General features: G+C 36.3%; 1 protein-coding gene across 1 annotated transcript in view; it reads right to left on the bottom strand.

Moving 5' to 3' along the window:
* The window catches only part of LOC123006949 (transducin-like enhancer protein 4), a 53,793-nt gene extending 35,731 nt beyond the window's left edge, over positions 1-18,062 (bottom strand). Inside the window, exons 1-3 of the mRNA XM_044401903.1 lie at positions 17,823-18,062; positions 4,331-4,428; positions 3,905-3,968 (exon numbers count right to left, since the gene is read on the bottom strand). Coding sequence (XP_044257838.1) covers positions 3,905-3,968; positions 4,331-4,428; positions 17,823-17,885 — 225 coding nt within the window. The 5' untranslated portion in view covers positions 17,886-18,062. The remainder of the gene's footprint in view (positions 1-3,904; positions 3,969-4,330; positions 4,429-17,822) is intronic.
* Between the last annotated feature and the right edge of the window lie 2,265 nt (positions 18,063-20,327).

The raw sequence follows: 20,327 nt of genomic DNA on the forward strand, positions 1-20,327 counted from the left end.
TAAATTCCCCTAAAATCAAGACGTACATAAAAACAGAAATGTACCCAACAAACGACCGACATAATTGGTTTAATTAAAGTAAAAATAAAGCAGCCAGTAAACGACATAAACCGAATTCCTAAAAGTGAGCAAAAAAGTCAGTAATCCATTCCAAAATAGGTGGTCTAGTTAGTCTCTCCAGAAGAAGGAATGTGAATCTATTAGCATTAACACGACTCGGGACGTTTTTATTGATATACTTGTTTCTGCCGTTTTACATTCCGTCGGCACAAGAAATTTTCACAAATAAAAACTTGATCATTTTATAACAGCGATATTTGAAATTCCACTTGCCCAACGGGCTCCATAAATTTTCTCAAATTACCTCCGATGCACTCCAATGCAGGCGCACTTTAAAATGTTTTCATACACATACACGCGAATGAAAAATGTTCCAAAACGTCGCGACATAAAATTTCAATAAAACAACAATAAAATCAACATTTACAAACTCGTCAACACCATAAAATGGCGCAGGTTTGGAGAAAGTCCTATTCTATTTTTCTCTAATGGTACTGTTAGACCTGTCGACGTGTGGTTAGTCAGCAAACACTTGTCTTGTTTTTTTTAAACGGAAAATAGCGTGATAATAAACCATTACGGCTATAAATAACGATAATAACTTGTAGTGCAGGAAATAATTCAACTAGATTCTATCAAGGCAAGTTTTTAACAAATGTTGGTTTCAGCTGCATTCTTTTATCTTATCGTAACTGCATATTAGCATTCATTACCTTTTAGCACATACACATTAGCCAGAGGAAAATAAAATGACTAATGCTAATGATTCCACGGATATTAAACGTTCACTTATAACACACACCTGATAGCTTTTGGATGACAACCCGCATTCCAGGATCATTATATAGATCCGGTAACCGGAAAATACACTCACAAAGACCCAAAAACGACCATCCTTACAATCATTCAAAAAAAAAACAATAAAATATTGACTAACAAGATCAAATTTTTGCCAAGTTAATTACCTACTGAAATTAAAAATCGAAAGAGAAAAAAATATTTACTTGTTTATGTTGCAGATATTCAATTATAGTAGAACGATTGTTAATTTTTGATTCAATGATTTTTAACTCTTTTGTCAACAAAGTCAACAAAGAGAAACAAAACTTTAAATACATTCTAAAATAAATAATCAAAATCAGAATTAAAAGTGCAAAGACCTGAAGTAGTTAAAATAAGATAATTTTTTCGCTAGTGTGTCCTCCGCCGGTTAATTACGACTTAAAATTCTGTTGAAGTTCCCAACTACCGTTAAATTAGCTCCAGTGTAGCTAATTACCGCACCATTTTGTCGTAAATCCGTGTTTGTTTTATTTTCCCAAGTCAATTATCCACAAACAGAGCATCGCTCACCAGTTATAATAACCGGCACGAAAATTAAAAAATTTCATCGTTTAACGAGCAAACAGAGCTTGACTGAAATCAGAATAGGATCCGGCGAAAATCGTGAGCAATCCTGCTAAGACAATTTATCTGCGGTGCTAATTGCGGTGTTAAAACGGTAGCTAGTAAATCAATTAGAAATATTCAACGTCAAATTTCACAGTAATGCACTGACAATTATGGCCAATTACTTGTATACAATTTAGTAGACGTGCGTGTAATGAGGTGTTTCATCCAACAAGAGGCATGCAGTGAAACTAGCCGGAGTTGTTGAACGGAAACTTTAAGTTAGATGGCGCGTGAAGGACTCTAAATGCGTCTGATGGCTGATCATGAATACGGTGTAATGACCCCGGCGATTATTACACTTTCATGTAACTAATTGATTATACCGACCGGCAATTTAATTGTACATAAATTCGCCAAAATCCAAACAAAAGGATGAATTACAAACAACATCCATTTGCGATGTTTACAACGATACAAGAAAAAAATATTATAATTGCATCGTGTTGTAGGTAATCTAATAACCAGATAAATTACCAGACAACACGATTTTTTTTTAATTAATTTACAATGTCGTACTCGGATCGCTGAATTATTGTATTCGCAGCATGTATTTAGTGGTTTTGATAAATAAATCATTATGTTAAGTTTATTAAACCGCAAACGTTTTGTACAAGGACTGCGTGTTACACTGTTATTTACCGTTGCACTTCGATTTGCATTAATGGAGATACTAAAAAATTATGGTTTTTGCACAGACTTATTCCTGCTGAGCAGGAATGCAAGAAGTGAAGGGCACACTTGAAAAAAGTTTAATAGGTAGAAAAGTCAAGGAAAGAAGAAATACGAATCACTCAGAACACGACAAAAATGTAATATGTAAAAATTCCTGCTGAGCAAGAATAAAAAAATCTTTCTTAATAAAATTTTCAATTTAAATGGTAACAATTAAAACTAAAATTCGCAAAAAAAACACGGCAATAAATACTTTTGAGCAAATTCCTGCTTGCATAAGAAGTTAAAATGATTTTAAAACTCCCTCATTTTTTTGGTAGTAAATTAAATTTATTCATGTTTTGGAATAAAAGTTTTGTTTGGATTAAGCTTCTCTGAACTTTACGAGATTATAAAATCGAATCAAAGCTTTTGATCGAATTTAATTCCTGCTGCGTAAGAAAATGAGAAAACTCAAAACTGTTAAAAAGACAAATTTTAAGATGATGAAAAAAATATATTTAAAACATGTGATGGTGATAGGTCAAAGTTTATCCTAAAGACCACGTCCGTTGATTGCAAAACTCCCAAATTTTTACAACCAAGATATAAAATTAAAACATATTAGTTTCCAAGTCGAGTGAGTTTACTGACACTACATTTTTCCCAAAGACATTTATTAACGTCTTCTTGGAATGATTTGTCTACCTACGTTTTTGTCGTTTGATAACTTCCTTTATTGCTTCATTGATGAGTTTTTATTTTCGCAATTAATAATTTTCTTTTATTCGTCTTGGTGTATCCGGCGAGAAGTAATGATAAATAATGTCATCACTGATAAATAGCTACTGCCATAAATTTAATAATTGTATCATCCAGTAATAAAGCGTAGTCATCACTGCCATATCAACTAGGAATATATAATATTAATGTGTGAACTCATTAATTTTTATTATCAATAAATCGCCGGTTTATTTTATTAGAACGTCCGTTAAAATAAAATCAATTTTTATTGTTTTGAATTTAATTAGGGTCTCGGAAAAACAGAATAACGCATGCTAATAAATTCTATTTTATCAGGAAGAAAAACCAATAAAACTGCAAAACACTAACTAGCACAACTGGTAAATAAAATACGGCAAAAGTATCCTGTAAAATGTAAATAAAATAGATGGAAATTCCGAATTTGTGCATGGCGCAGTGCCCCCTAAAAAACGTGATAAATCCAAAGTGAGCTCCCTCATGCATAAATAAATCCTGTTATATTACAGATAATGGAAATTAAAATATGTTTTTCAATTAAAACTGCATCGACCAGTGATTGGAAGCGAAAATTTAAAATGCAATAAATTTACTCGAAATGCAAAATTTTAGTTAGCATTTATGAAAGCAAATGAATAGCCATTATTTCGTGCCCGTATTGTTGTGAAATACAATAACCAAATGTTGGAATTATAATTAAAACACGTAACTAGCAGTATTCGCATCGATTTCGGACGTTAATACAAGCATGAACTCATTACAAATAATTGCATTATCATGAAATAGCTTGTGACAGCAGGTGCATGTTCAAAATTAAAATTTATTGCGAATTCTTCCACCAGAAAATACCCAACATAAAGCTGCTATAAACACGACCGTTCAACGAATTTAATGAAACGCCGTTTTCAAATAAAGTGGGCTCAGTTTTAGCTTTATACAATTTGCAACTACATCAATTGACAGAAAAAAACAAACCTACCATCACGTAATGTCGCTGGATTTCGATTTTCTCACTCGCCAGTTTTTCGCACTCCAGTTTTAAACTGAAACAAAAATTTGCATAAATAACACTAATTGGTTTATTAATTAAGAAAAGAACAATAGCTGAAACTGGAGAATCGGTAGCTTGTAAGAAATGTTATCTTAAACGAGACGATTTGATGGCCATTTTTATGTTTTTGAAAGTGGAAATACAAGTTCTACTAGACAAGTAACCAAATACAAGTAGATAATTTTAATGGATGGAGTCGGATTGCCGAAAGCTCGAATATATTTAAGAAGCAATCACAATTTTTTCTGAATAAATATAAATTAGAGGAATTTAAAAGCATTCCTGAGATATTTACTCATAACTCAATGCTCCAATTCCCAAATCTCGTCTCGTTATGCAAATGATTTTACTTACTTGTGATACTGAGCTTGTAGAAAGTTAAACTCTTCTTTAATCCTGTCGCAGGATTCTCCTACTGTAAATTTGAACGGCTGCCCAGGCTGCGGGGGCCCCTGAAAATTCATAATTAAAACATGATATAATATGGATTTAATTAGTACACGCGGTCAAAATACATTTATGTTAAATACGACCCGATAAAACAAACACATGTTAAAATGAACCCCAACCGAATTGTTAATTGCAGATGATCGCTGCGATACATTCAAGCATCCAAATCAATCAATTCAAACTCTGTTATCATTAAATTGCATTCCCTATCCAAAACATAAATGAACAGCGAACGAGCGTCGAAATGAATTTAAATGCGAAAAAGGCAAAAGAGACTAGATGAGTTATAATAATTCAAAATTTTTGCCAAATCGAAATTTTTTATTATAGAAAAATATTAAATCATTTTTGTTTGGGTCCTCTCCCTTGGTTCACTCTGTATAATAAAACATCTCCATCTGCGCAGCTGCCTTATAAACGATATCTTTACAGCGAATTGTGATGCAAGTGCTGTCGTTGGCTCCTTTACAAAACCTGATAATTATTAACATTTGGCAGTTGTGGCTCCCAAATTGTACAGCTCGAAACACCTGTCTCGAATGAAAATGTGAGCGAATGTAGCGCTTAGTTTACGATAATTCGAGAATAATAATCCCGTGTGAAAAATGAAAAAATCCCGTCCGGATCGAAAGTAAGACATTAATAGTTGTGCGATTTGGTGTGACTGAAATCTAGAAGATTAAAGCGAAATAGCTGCCGGATATTACGTCACTGTATATTTATTTACTCGAGTAAATATTAGCATTCGCCCATTCATCAGGTGTGTACACAGGCTGCATATCATTTCCTTACAAATATTCGGGGCTTTCTGGAATAAATATTGATTTTGGAAGTAGTTTACACTTGGACAGTCATTTCGCCTGAAGCCCGAACCTCAATAAATTATTCATTAAAAAAAGCTGCATCGCTACAAATGTAGACAGCTAATTAAACATCGGAATTATTTTAAAATCGATGACAAATCAATTTCGTTCAACAAGTAATTAATTTCAACCTGCATATATTGGCCATTAAGTCATTACTTAAGTACCTCAGACTCTCAATTAAAACGACTCATTACCGACGAGCATCTGGTCAATGATGTAATGATAGTTCTCAAGAAAACCTATAATTTAAACGCAGTTCACTAACCCATCATATCACCTGGCATTAATTACACCAATTATTACTCATCAGACTTTCACGTACGACCAAAAGTGGCACTGATTTTACTCCTCCAATATTTGCATTCCAACAATGAGATAGATAAGCACACAAGTGACCATTAATTAAAATTATAATTACAGCCGTAAAAACTGTAATTATTGTTACAAATAGCATGATTAAAACTCATGTTCTAAATAATTAATGAAAACGTATAGAGAATGTTTATAATGCTATTAATTTTTTATTTCTCTTTTAATGAATCTCTCTTCTGGCGTAATGATCCGACTGTCATAATTTATTTACTACCCGGTGGGTAGATTGATAACGCAACAATGCTTTTTTCTTGTTCAAAATTACAATTTCAAAATTCAAGTTGCTTAAATAGCTCTAAATGGTTAGTCTGTTATTTTTTCTCTTTATTTATTTCATAAAGTTCCACGTTTAGCGTCCTTATCTAACACAACTCAATTCAAATCATCATAGCTTCTAAAAACTATCTCAACTTAATTTAAATTCTATGCTTGGCAGTAAGTGAGGCTGTGGTGCCCTCATGCATTGTGAAATAGTGTGTTGTGTGTTTTCAATTGTGTTGATGTGCGTGGCCATTGGTGTATTTCCTTGAACAAGAGCCGAATAAATTTGCATAGAAAGAAAGGAGTCGGCTGACAAAAACGTTAATAACACCGTTGATGGCGGTCTGTCATTCTAGCTTGTTCTCAGAAGTTGTTACACGTTCAATTAATTACAGATGAATAATGCATTTCGATTGTAACGTAATGCGGCAAATCGTGTTTTTATAATTCCTATTTACACACTCGGCCGATAGGATCTCGCCTTTTGGCCGGCATGAAAACTTTTTCGATTTATCACAAAACCCTCGAAACATGTCTCCGGAATGTTTTATGTCGCATGCGAGACTTTATCCTCGCCACTATCAATATTAGCGGAGTAAACGGCACAAACGGCCCTTCTAGACCATTGTTACCAATCTCAACCACGCACATGCACGCACACACATTTACATCCCAAGTCACGCCATTTCGGATTATCACCTACTTTGTTATTACGGCTGCGACTAATAATGGCTGACGACTTTATTTTTTTTAAGGCGAAAAGTACACGCGAACCCCGCATAAATACCACGACGAATGTTTACATAGATTGAAACGCGAGATAGAAATGAGACGACTGAACTTTACAAAGAATGATCCAAAAAAGTCATGAAACATTGTTAGACAAAGACGCATTCATACAAAACTTCATTAGGTAAACAAATATAGCGAAAATACCAATCTAATCCACTGTGATGAACGTCTCCTAAACTACTGGCGTGTCGTAACAAAACGCGTGGTTGTGGTCTTTCGTAAATTGCGTGAAGAACGTACAGATGTCTTGGCATAGAACACGGTGCAGAAGTTGTCGTCTCTGCCTACCATTGTATGCTAATATCGTCCCCTCTTCATATCCAGGCACAATCATGTTTGTACGTTTTACATAAATGATTCAGGATATGTTGTTGGTTAAATGTTGGCAGCGTGTTTATTTAAGCGATTTTGCGGTCGACGAAGCCAAATGAACGATTGCGTTATATTAACGACAAGAACTAATGAATTTAAATTGGCATGACAAGTATAGGTATCGACGAAATTCCACTCGAAATGTAGTCATGCAAATCTGACAAGACGTTCGAGCCAGATTTATTTAATTAAATCTGTTTGATTTTAAGGACGGTAATTTAGCACCTATTCGGATTAATTAATCATTGGAAACCTGTTATTAAACTGGACGATTTTTAATTTAAAATCGACGTGGAAAATCATAACGTAAAATAAGAGAATGTAATAGGTGTTTGTGCAATAATACCCGTAATTACGATATAATTGTGCAATTTAATCATGGAAAAAATTTAAATTAACATTCGAAAGCCATCACATTATTCGCTTAATTGGTTACTACGAATCAAATTTTCTATTTATTATTATTGGCCAAGCGGCTATAACACTAAATTCTTATTAATATTTTTTAATTTATGATGCTTCGAAACTTTTATTATACACGGATCTTTCTAAATCGATTAGTATACAGGAGGGTAAATAGGAAATGCGTGGATGAGGATAATTAACTCATAAATGAATAAATTGTGATTAATTTTAAAAGTATGCATTATTCATTTCGGTCTCAAGTGTCTATCAGTCACGCACTTTCTCGTTTCCTACTTAATAAATCACAATTAAGTACACAAAGCTTATCAATTTTATAAGATACAGCGCTCCCATCTTCAGACTCAGAAATTACCAAACAAATTCCTTTTTGCTTTAAATTTTTTCAAATAAACTTTTCCAAATTGCAACACATTTTGATAAGAATAAAGCAATCAATACTGTAATTAATTGTCATACCTACTTATACAAATAATTCTACTCCAACACGTTTGAACAATTGGGAATAAAAGTAGGTATATTATATATGTATGCACTCGACTCTACTGCAATAATATTTAACTGCAGCAAAAGGAGTTAGTTCTAAGTGATCCAGATTTTTTCAGACTTGCTCTGCTGGATAGGTTTTGAGACGGTGAAGTGTGGCACTCCCTGTTGCGTGGTGTTTACCTGTGATACGATTTGGTGTTCGCTATTGAGGACAAGCGTATCATCTTAATAGGCATGTTAATGTAACAAGCTCTGTTATGCATAGCTTGGAGCTATGAGATGAGATGACAATCACTGGTAGGTAATTACGTGTATGTACAATCTACCACGAATCAGTCGGTGACTAATAGCCAATCAACATGCTGAAACCGTTAACACTAAAACCTGGATGCTGTTACACGACCGAACAGCAGACACAACAGAAATAAATCTCTTTTTACGAAACCCGAGTTGCTATATAAACGCAATATTATCGATTTCGCGAAACTGTAGGAATTTTAATCGTCTCATGAACAATAACGTTGAAAGAAGTTTCTTGCTAGCACAAGTTGATAATTTCATTCGTGTAATTAAGGCGTGTGAAAAAACCTCGAACCTGGTTAAGTGCCTAATATAATTACACGTAATTACTCGAAGAATGTCAACGTTCGAAATAAAATTCGTATTCAAGCCAGCAAAGTACGTGATGAAATGCTGCATAATTATTTTAGTAGAGGAATGTCACGGCTAATTAATTTTCACCGAACGTAATATTCCGACGTTCTGCTTGTATTGGAATTATTCGAATAATTCAGTCGAAAAAACGAATTAAAATATATTTACATATTTTATTCTATGCCGAAACTTATTTCATTTTTCGGTCGAAGCTACCGTTGGTTTTTTAATCCTCGCAACCTTTTCACTTTGTATTTATTTTGTGAGCACAAGTCCAAGTGTACAAACAATCCTTCGCTCTTGTTTTAATTGTAAACGAAAGCATATGCCTTGTGTCGGACCACACCTTGTATTTATTTTATCTTGTTTCCATTCTTGTTCTCGACCGACACTTTTCTTCTTTTTTTAAAGTACGGGTTTTGCGGCAGCATGTGTGGGGGCAACATTATCTTGAGCATGTGTTCAGTTTAGTAGCGTCTCCCAGGTCGTGCCAGTAAATATATCGGCGCGAGCGCTCACGAAACTGCTAAATCAAGATCAAGACAGGTTTTAGGCACTTTCTGATGCACAAAAACAACTCCAACGACAAAGCCAAGCCTCCACACCACGAATTTGCTGCATGTAGATTTTTGCAAAAAAAACTACTATAGCTTTCTACAAATAAAATGAAAATGTGTTCTCTGCTACAAATTAATTTCAGAAAAAGCAGAATCGATTCATCGCTGCCCTACACTAATTTCATTTTCCCGAAACAATTACATTATTGTCATAAAATTAGGATCAATTAGTATTGATTAGTTTGAAAAAGTCGCTTCAAAGTAATTTAGTTTTATTTTATGGTTTTTTGTTATTGTGAGTTGCATACAAAATAATGGTTTGAAGCACGTCTCATTCCATTATCTAATGCACAAAAGTGCAACAAAGGAAGCTAATAAAGCGATGGTTCAAGTCCCATAAGTAACATTTCGTATTCATGCCGTCAGTAATTAAACAGCTACTGTGTAGCCGTATCGAGATTATTCAAATGTAGCCGAGCCTCCTCTACTAATTATCACTTCGCCTATAAAACGCAATTAAGTGATGAATGCCTTCTTCTTTCTCGTCGTAAAGTGAAAAAATCACGTGAGTAGAAAACCGTTTAAATTTGCAGAAGCTCCGGAACTATTTGGCCGGAATTTGTTACGACTCCTCGAAACCTTTTCGGTGAATGCACTTGATATAAACACGATCCCTTGCGGGTTGCAAAGCGACGTTGGGAGCCACCTGGCCCCTCGACCCTAAATTACAAGAGGAAATAGCTGTTCACGATCTGCCTCGCCTCTGGAGCAATTCAATTCGGACCGCCTAGCCGTTCTGCTGCGGCTTATTTACGGTCACATCTACCAAATGTCGTTCGATATTACCTGCCCTACGCCCCATTTCTCGCCCGAAGGGAAAAAATATCCAATTTTAATTAACTGAGAACGGTGGGTAAAAGCACGACTCGCGATTTTTCAATTCCGGGAAAATAATCCGGTAAAGAAACACGGATCATTCGAAGGAGATAAGTCAACCGCAACCATTCTTCGAAGAGGATTCCCGACTTTATCGGCCAATTAAATCAAATCGAAGCACTTCAACAGCATCCATACATCAAAGATCGCAGATACGAGATATTCAAAAGAATACAATGGATTTAGGATTGCCTCAAGCTACAACCGCAAATCCGGTAAATGTTGGATGGAATTTATCTGATTGTTCAAGACTGCTGAAACAATCTCGAGTGCCGCAAGAAGATATACGATGCGAGGGCAGATGAGAAGAAAGGGAAAGAGGGGCTAATGATGGGTTTAATCCGAAAGTGAAACTAAACAACGTTGCGCAACTTTTCCAACCGTTTCTCATCAACAAACTGAAAAAATCTCCTTATATGTAGCTTCCAAATATTATTTTTCACACTTAAATAAATATTTAACAGCCGACTGTTAAACAAAGATACATTAATACAAATTTCATTAGGGAGAGAAAACAACAGCACTTTTTTGTTATTGCTACGGCAGTGGAGTGCAGTGATGTTGGCGCAGTCCGAGGCCGCCGGTGGTCCAAAGAGAAATCTAATTGGTCAATCAAATTAAGTCACTTCCTGAGAAACTCCGACATTGTTTCTGTTCAATGAGATTGATAATTGTATTCGTGTACACTTTCACTGATGCGGCCATTAGAACAATCTTGAACGTAACCATCAGAAGCAGTGATAGTGTGAAACGAGGTGTATTTCCTCGCTCCAGCACTCCGTGACTAATTTGATACTTATTTTTCTTTGCAGAGATATCGTTTACATGCAACCGTGGAACTTGGTCATCAAAAATTACACAACATTTTGACGTTTTAACTCGTGTTTATTTTTCATTGCACCACCAAATAAGTTTGTTTATCTTTCGTTCTGTTTGTATATTTACTCGGAGAACATTTGCTTAACTATTAAAACACATCATAAATCCGTTCGAGACGTATTGCGGGTTGCGCACCGGTTCAAAATTCCTGCGACAGCAGGATTTAAGCCGATAATTAATATGGGGAAGATGATATAACAATGTGTAATGGTCGAGAATGGGTTCACTTCGTAGATAACATTCTAAAGCAGTTGTTTAGGAGTTTAAGCACCGTCCTGTATGATTAACTGTTCCAGCGGCCCACTAATCGTGGGAACATGGCGAACACCGTAATCTACTTAGCTACCGGATTACGAATATCAACCGGATTCCATCTGAGCAGAACGACGAATGACTCACGTTCCGATTACACTCTTCTCTTTAGGGATGCGATTTCATACTTCTTTAAATTCATGAATCACACTATCTCATTTTTCATCAACAAATACCCCAAGATTATCTAAATTACTTTGTCACGGTTATTCCTTCTAAATAACCCTTTAACGACCACGCGCTGATATCCATCTAATCTCGGTGAATATTTAAATCAGATTAGGATGGTTACAAAGTGAAAAGCTTGAGATTTTTTATTTGGAACACATTAATTATTGTCGACGAGTCGCCCCTGCGCGAGAAATAAAAGCCACCTGCAGGATTTTACAGCAAGAGCAATAACAATAATGAACAATATAACGATTGTAGGTAGGCGTCTGAAGAATTTAACGATTTTACAAATATGAAGAAGCAATAAAAGAGCTATTAGTCTGAAATACCTCAAATAAAATAACGAATTTCACTGCGGCTTTCGCCGAGAAATTACGACTCTCGTCTATTCGAACTTTATATCATTTCGGTATATTATAAGAGGGAAATAAACTCTCATCATCTTAATTGAATCGTGTTGGTCGGTAATGAAATCCGTCGAGTCAAAGGTTATTGCCATTTTAACAATGCACGATTAAGTTAAAAGTGTGAATTCTAACACAAAACTTGTCCCCGTTTTTGAATATAAGGTGCGAAAAGATTTTCTCAGAACTCGTGAAAATATTGACGCTAATTAAGTCAATTGTTGACTTACGCACATTTTCTTGCGAATATGTACTTAACAACGTTCCTACTTATTCTCTAAAACGTATTGACATTACCTAGTTGTTCAAGTGCTGGTTAAATATTGATCGATGAATCAAGGAATTTTTTCTGTTTTTGACAGATTATATGTTAAGCAAATAACATGCTAATACACTGGACAAACATTTAAAGTAATCTGTTATAAAGATAAAACAATTTACACTTTTAAAAGATAATATTCCGTATTGACTGTTCTTTAATTTATTTTACGGCGTCATACGATCGCGATTATTTACATACAGCAAATACTTTGTACATATTTGGTCGTTGTGTTTATCTAATAAGATTTATCGTACCATTTCGGAATATCTCCCTCTTATAACTCAACGACTTGAAGAGCCACAACACCCACCATATCTCAACCTTGAGAAACTCATATTCGCACCCTCGGGTCACTCGGAGTCTTAAAACTTGACGGATATAAATTTAAATGGCTTCAGTTTATGACCGGATAATATTACCGGTGGTCGAAGCCCTTACAAAAATATTTTTATTATGTTACCCGAACTTGGTTAAATCGTCACCACAAGCTTGACTCACTAGCCGCGATTCCAAAAATTAATTTCGAGGATATTGAGGTTTATTTATTTCCCGTCTCTACCATATCCTCGATTTTATCAACCGAAAAATTTACATTAAAATGACAAACGAGTCCCTGAAAGCATTAAAAGTTGCGCCGTAAATTCCTCGAAAGTGCATTAAAACGTTGATTGTGAAGAATAATCCCACGTTTGATAAGACTTGACAATATCTTGCTGAGTACTGTATTTAGAGTAGCAATATAATATTTCATCCTCTTGTAATCTTGGTATACGTGCTTTCTATATAAAGCAAAAACAACACAGACGCGACACTAGATCGTTCTCAAAAATAAAACACACGCTTGTAAGCCACCGGATTTCTTCTCGGAACGATAGGACATCCACTATTTACCAGCAGGTGAATCTTGTGTTGGCTTATCGACCAAGAAGAGCAGGTAAACGTGTGAATTCCTTGAAGAACTAATTGAAATTCCAACAGAACAGTTGGTCTTTTTATTTCCAAGGTGGTAGAAAAATGCAAATGTGATTAGCAAGCGACAAAAGCATAACCTCAAGCTTGTCACGTGATCGCATTGGACGAACCAAGCACGGCCACGTTGACTTGTCACTAATGGAATTCCTTCTTTGTTGGAAAATCAGTTTTTCCAGAGGAAGTGTGCATATGTGCATGAAGAGTTTAGAAATAATAACTGCTGTAATTAGTAATTACAAGCTGTCAGAATCTTATTAAAAGAATTATGACAATGCAGGAACAGTAATTAACTTTTTAAATAACCGGCAATTAGTTTATTCATGGAAGCTGGTATCTACAATTCAGCATCTGCTATCTTCGCAGGAAAAATCGGATGATATTTGAGGTCGTGTGTTAAAACTCGAATGATGTATCGATTAGTCATTAAGTGTTTGGTCGGTTAATGATAAAACTGATGGAGTCTATTGACTCTGATATTAATTTATATAATGATAATAAAATAAACAAGGTCATGAGTTAATTTATAGTGTTTACTGGACCATAATACTCGCGACTGCAAAAAACCGTTCCACTTTTACGAGTAACATGCTATTATGAACATCGATCTAAATTATCCTACGTGACTACAATATTACTGACATTTAAATAAATGGGTGTTGTAAATGATAGAGGCAAAAAGAATAATTCTATATTTTCGTCTCGTAATCTCTCGATATTTTCCTCATTAGTTGCGTAACGTCCCCGAGAATTAAAATTGTAGTTATTAAAATAATTTCAAGCATTTTTGATGTGAGCAAATAATAATAATAAACAAATCGCGTATTCATGTTGCACGCTCAGATGAGTTCGACTCCGTTGGAAAACCGCCACGGAACTTTTGCGCTAATTGAACACGCTGTCGTAATCGACCGGAATGTTAACACAGAGAGGAATCAAACGCTTCACTCCGGGAATAAAAGAGACGGTCTTGAAACCCGTCCAAGTGACACCACTTGAAAATAAAACGTCTCATCATTAGTTGACGTATTTATGGATTCGACTTAAGTATGTTTTGGCGTCTTCTTTCCGTCGTTAACTTAATGTTTTACGGACCGTTTGATGTTTTTATTTACGGAATTTCGATTTATAATTTGTCGACACCCACGCGTTTAGCACCACCTGGAGTTGGAGCGGAATGAAATTTCTAATCGGCTTTTCTCTTGAATCTTCCATCAAAGGACTATTTTGACACGCCTTCGATAATTTAAACCGCACATAATAGTCACTACGACCTTGTATTCAACCACGAAAAAAAAACATAATAAACAAATTTTATTATGTATGTGGCAATAATTAAATACGTTTGAATGGATTTCTTTATGCGGCCTAATTGCTTTAAACTTTCTATTAAGTCGGATCAATTAGCAGATGTTGTGAACCATTAGACTCTATATGTTAATAATAGAGTAATAAATAGAACTCAAATTGGACATAAAGCCGACCACTGTTTCTTCCTCGTTCTTTTTGGCCCTCTTCCACATAAACACATAACACCCTAATTATATTTTTAACAATGGAATTCTGTGCCAACTTTTACATCCGATAGCGCGTTAACTTTAAAAGCAACACAACACTACAATTTATTCGGAACTGTTTAGATTGCGACCATATGGCATACGCAAATGAACTAAATAAATATTTACAGTGCCGTCATTACAAACCTGAAACATTTTTTTTCACCACCTCGGTTCCTGATAAAGACTCCAGACACAATATTTAAGTACACACTTTATCATTTTTATCGGCCGTTGAGTGGCAAACTGTTAAAACCTCACATTTCCGTAAACAATTGTTTAATACCGAAATTTTTAAAACTAAACTATGTACAAACTTTTATCAACAATATAAAACAACATGTTTTACGTCCAAACAAATATCTAATGCTGATAAAATATTTACTCGATAAACAAAGTCGTTACTTAATTGAATATCTTCTTCCTGAAACGTTCCGGAAAAATTCAACCGGCTATACAGAATTCAACCAATTGGGAAAGTAATTAAGTTGCATAATTTATATCACAATTCTTAGAAGCAAGCACACAAGCAATCAATAGAAGAAACATCTTAAATTATTAAATACTTAAAATCAAACTATAACAAATGTTTTTGAAATCCTTTGAATTTATTTCGAAAATTAGCGAAATAAATAAATTAGTGTTGATATCGGTGAACATGCAAGCTAGTCGAAGTCGGTTCGTGTATTTGTAAAAGTTGACGGTTGTATTTTGCAAGTTACAAGAGTATGCAGTCATGAGTGGTTGATTTACAAAGTAATAACGAAGTGGTAAGGTCTGGGTTAATGTTGGAAATTCGTCGGCGATGATTAATCAAATTGAAAACGCCAACGCATGTAGATAACCGTAAAATCGTAAAGCGGCCGGTTGTAAAATTACACATCACGCTAGAAGAGGTAACAAAAATAGGTAATAGAAAAGAAAAGCCGTGAATAAATTACATAAACGTGTAACATTCAACACGCAAGCAATTTTGCCTACGCGTATAGAGGGCAGCTCGGGTTTACAAGAAGTCATTACTCAAAAGAATAATATTGTGGAGTTATGCTGCGTCGGCATTCTTTGAAGAGCGAGGAATTGGATATACCGCGAAATGCAATTTGTTGTTTATTGTGTTTGGTCTGATTTATGTTAAAATGATTGCACGTTTGTGAGATTAAAAAATCATAGGGTGGGAGATAATAAAAACAAACTTGGGGTGCTAATACCCATTATAACAATACACGACGGGACCCCTCGTTCAAGATGTGGGGAGTTTATAATTGTAAAGGCACATTCCCACCCTGAATTAAAGCTAAGCTCAGCGAGAGGCAGATTATGGGACGACCCCTACAATAAATAGCAGCTGATATGAATACATGCTCAAATACAAAGCGAACAGACAGCCTTTCTAATAGCAGGTATACAAACTCGGAAAAGAAAGTTTGACGTGGCCAACTCGGACATAATAAGACCAATTTCGAGGAAACTACACAAAGCAAAACTGATCTTTAGTGACTCTAATGACAAACGACATACTTATTAATTATTTCACGACGGTGCATTACCTCGTGCATATTTTATCTAAATTACAACGGACACAAAACGTTTTTCAATATTCTTACAATGTTGTAATTACAAGTCGGTACTCGAAAATTTAATAATTAATTACTCCTTCAAGTTTGATAACGACGTTATTGCCGGGACCAATACAACAACCGTGTAATTTCGGATAATAACAATAATTAGACAAGAAAACGGGATAGTGACGCCAGATGTCATTAGCTCAGGTTAGGGAGAAGCTTAATAATATAGGGCTTAACAAATAGGGGCGGTAACCCCTCGTCTTCCAACCCTAAAGAAAAGACCCATCGAGGAAGCGTATTTGGATTTAAGAGCCGATACTACGACGCTTATTACTCACTCAACACCCCTATACACTACACGAAAAATCACATAACCTGACTTGACTAGACTGTTTATTTCATTTTAATACAAAGAAAGACACCCAAAAAGCACCCCAGCTAAGATAATGAACAAAAGCAATACTTTGAAATAAACGCCTAATAAAATACTAGTATAAATGTCAATTGTTTGTTGTTTCGTGGAAAAATCACTTACATTCTATCATCTATCTTTGTCAGTTGTTACAAGAGAAATGTAATTTTACTCTAGGGGTTTTACTCAGAAGTGGATAGGATTCGTCACAATTCGTCGGTATACGCTGTCATTCGTGAATTACATTGATATTATTTCTTATTGTTATGCCTTTTTACTGCCTTTATTCTTAGTTTGTGTGAACTCAAATAATGTCGTGTAATCGTTTAATTGCAGCTACAATTAAAAATTTTTACTTTGTCATTATTGTTTTCAATTCCATAAATTACATAAAGACCGCAAAGGTCTTAGGTGGGGCACTGTACAAAATGGAAATAATTTTTTCATTCAAGTAATTTTACTTTTTATAAAATTATTTGATATTTTTGATTTGTCTGTAAGAGCTGTCCCAAGTTGGTAGGTAAAAAATGGAATTGGATATTCGGATATAGGTTTATTGTTATTCCATCGCCGCCCCCCTGTCCGGCTCGCATCCGTCGTCAATAAAAAGTTGGGTCTAACGACTTTACGTGTTAATCTTTGTAATGGTTTTCGTGAGCGTTGTCGTATCGGCACCACGGGCGGGTGTTTGTATCCAGTGAAGCACAACACGTCTATTAGCGTCGCTTGTCAAAGTATGCATTTCGCCTTGGAGCATATTCGGTCCGATCTTTAGAAAATCGCATGTCAAAGTATAAAGAGGTCCGTGAAGCGTGATATCCAAGAAGCCGTAAAATAATCTCAGCCGTGTTGTAGATAGAACAAGCACGAAAAACTCGATTACGGTAAAAGTAAAGTAAAACGTGTGAATTGCGTCTCGCACCCACGAAAGACGCTCATTACGGGGAATCCCGCGAGCGTCGACCCCGCGCGCATTGCGATGCTAAAATAGTCGTCGCTGAACGCCGCGCCGGCGAGAATAAATTTGCGGTTAATTACGGCCCGAATCCGGGAAGTCCAGGACTCCCGGAGTCACATGTCTTACCGGATGGCGCGCGGCTGCAACCGCTGCTGCTGCCGCCGCGTTCATTCCTGTACTTGGGTACATCTTACGTCAGCAACACATGGTACACTACCATTGGGCACCGTAATCCCGAAATGGGCACTCTTCACACACACTCACAGCACTCGCGGCCGTCGAGCTTCCCAGATTTGGTATTCACAAACTGGAACGACGTAGAATCAACAGCAACACCAACACGTCCGCTCGCTGCCGCGGTCCGCAAACGACTGACTCGGTTTCCCCCACCAGCGGCGCCCCCAAAACCGCTAACACACCCCACACTCCCTTACAAAAAGCCTACAACCCCTGAAAATACCGGCAGCTCGTACACTCCGCACGAAAAGGACTTCTCCGACAAATTGATCGGCCTGAAACGCACTAATTAGCGCCCTGGATTATTAAAAGTGGGTAATGAGCCAGTAACGGCCCACCACATATGAAACTTTACAACGGCCGTAAAAGACGCGAATTAATTCTTATGTGCAGAAATAACGACTCGTAAAATCGAATACTTAAGTCGGTCACAAACTGGGTCATGTTTTAATTGGCAGGACTGTGATTGCAATTAGCGTGAATGTAATACGGGTAAACTGTCGCGGCTTGTTGTGTATTCCCACATCGCCCGACCGGTGGTCACTCCACCTGCCCCCACTTTTACATTTGCTTGTACTCACACCCTAAAATGATCCGTACATGTTCGCAACAAAAAATACGAAAAAAAAATAAAAAACAAAAAACTACCCTCAAAATGGCTGCCTGGCAGAAAGCATCTCATTTTAGCTGAAACAGGGGTCGAATCCGTCCTTGTCCCACCCGCGTGATTTCACTTCAGCCCCTTTCACCCTTATAAATATGGCGCCCTGATTGCCAGTATACCAAGCTGGTCGCGAGTCCACGTTGACTCACCCGGCTCAGGATCCGTCCACCAATCCTCGTCTCTAAAACTCGCCACTTGCCCAATCGCCTCCCGAATTCCATAAACCCCACCTATTTTAAACGAGCCGGCTGCTCTGAGCCGTTCACAACCAATCGTTTCACGGTCTGAACCAATCAGCGGCCAGCCTTGCTCGTTCGTTGCCATGCAACAAGGCGACAGCTCTACTCAAGTCCACGTGGACTGCCGAGGTGCCAGTACATGGCTTGCAGGATCTGTACGCAGCGGGCAAACCAGCAAAAATAAGAGCCGACCAAAAAAAATATATATGAGTGCCGATAAAATCTAGTGGGTCGGGGTGCGGGCTCCATCCTAGCAGAACAAAAGCCGAGCCCGGCCTACCAGTTATTAGAGAGAGGCAGGTTTACAAAGGTCAAACTTTATGGCCGAATTACACTCGAAAAAAACGAGAAAACTACCATAACCTACAATTCACCCAGTCTAGTTTTACATGAAGTTTTACATAATATCATGTCATAAATAGTATTCACAAAATGGAAAGTAATACGTTTGTACCAAAATTAGAAATGTTACATCTATAAGCACTTTTTGACTAGCAGTACTACATGTAATTGTAGCACAGTTATATGTATGTTCTGTATTTATTTTGTAAAATTACACACATATGAAGTAAATGTAAAATTACATGATGCATTTTTGGGTGTAAGTAATTAGCTCTCTCCGCGCCGATTGATTATCGGGATTAAGGGAAAACTGGAATTTCTGGAACGCCTCCAGATACCGAGTCAATATTGGTGAGTGACAAGTCGCAAATCAGATAAGCCGCCGCCGTAGTGGTCGCTGCTATTCCCTGGATCTTCCTTTCCCGTTTCACTACATAAACGCTTCAACCTTCCACTTATCGCGACCAGTAAACAATATTACATCACGCTGCCGACAAATACCGTTCACGTTAATCTTCTCATACTTGTCATTTTTAGACAACGTTTGCTCTCGACGATTCCGTCACACTTTAATCGACAAAAAATTCGACATCACCTGGATGGTCATCAAAAACGACCATTTTCTTAGAAAATTTCAACAATAAAAGCTTCACGAAATACCAAAGAGTTTATCTCCAACAATAAAAATGTAGGTAATGACTTCCAAACAGCAAAAATTACACTAAGATTATTGAATTTATTGTAAGCAATGGGTCCCAGACGCTCTTTATTGCCCATATGGATAGTGACCAGTCGACCTTCGCCACCATGCACTCAAATTCGTAATCTTAATTTGTTGCTTGAGAGGCTTTAGCAATGGTTTTTCGTGGAAAACATACAGCGGTACAACCTGAAGTAACAAAAGCACATTGGACATTTTTATTGAGATTCTAATTTACAAGCTACTCACCGCAAAAATGCTTGCAAATATTGCACTTTTTTACTTTTTAATAATCAGACAGTTGAACTCTGGATGAATAAACAGTAATTATCTTAAAATGTGTTATTTTTTGTAAAAACAACAAAATGACTAAATCAAAATAACGGCAACAATAACGATTCTATTTTGAAAGACATCTCTAAAATATCAAAATAAAATGCATTGGCTTA

This window comes from Tribolium madens, unplaced genomic scaffold, assembly GCF_015345945.1.
Source record: "Tribolium madens isolate multiple individuals breed KSU strain unplaced genomic scaffold, Tmad_KSU_1.1 Scaffold_3;HRSCAF=73;Tcas5.2_LG2, whole genome shotgun sequence".
NCBI classification, from domain to species: domain Eukaryota; kingdom Metazoa; phylum Arthropoda; class Insecta; order Coleoptera; family Tenebrionidae; genus Tribolium; species Tribolium madens.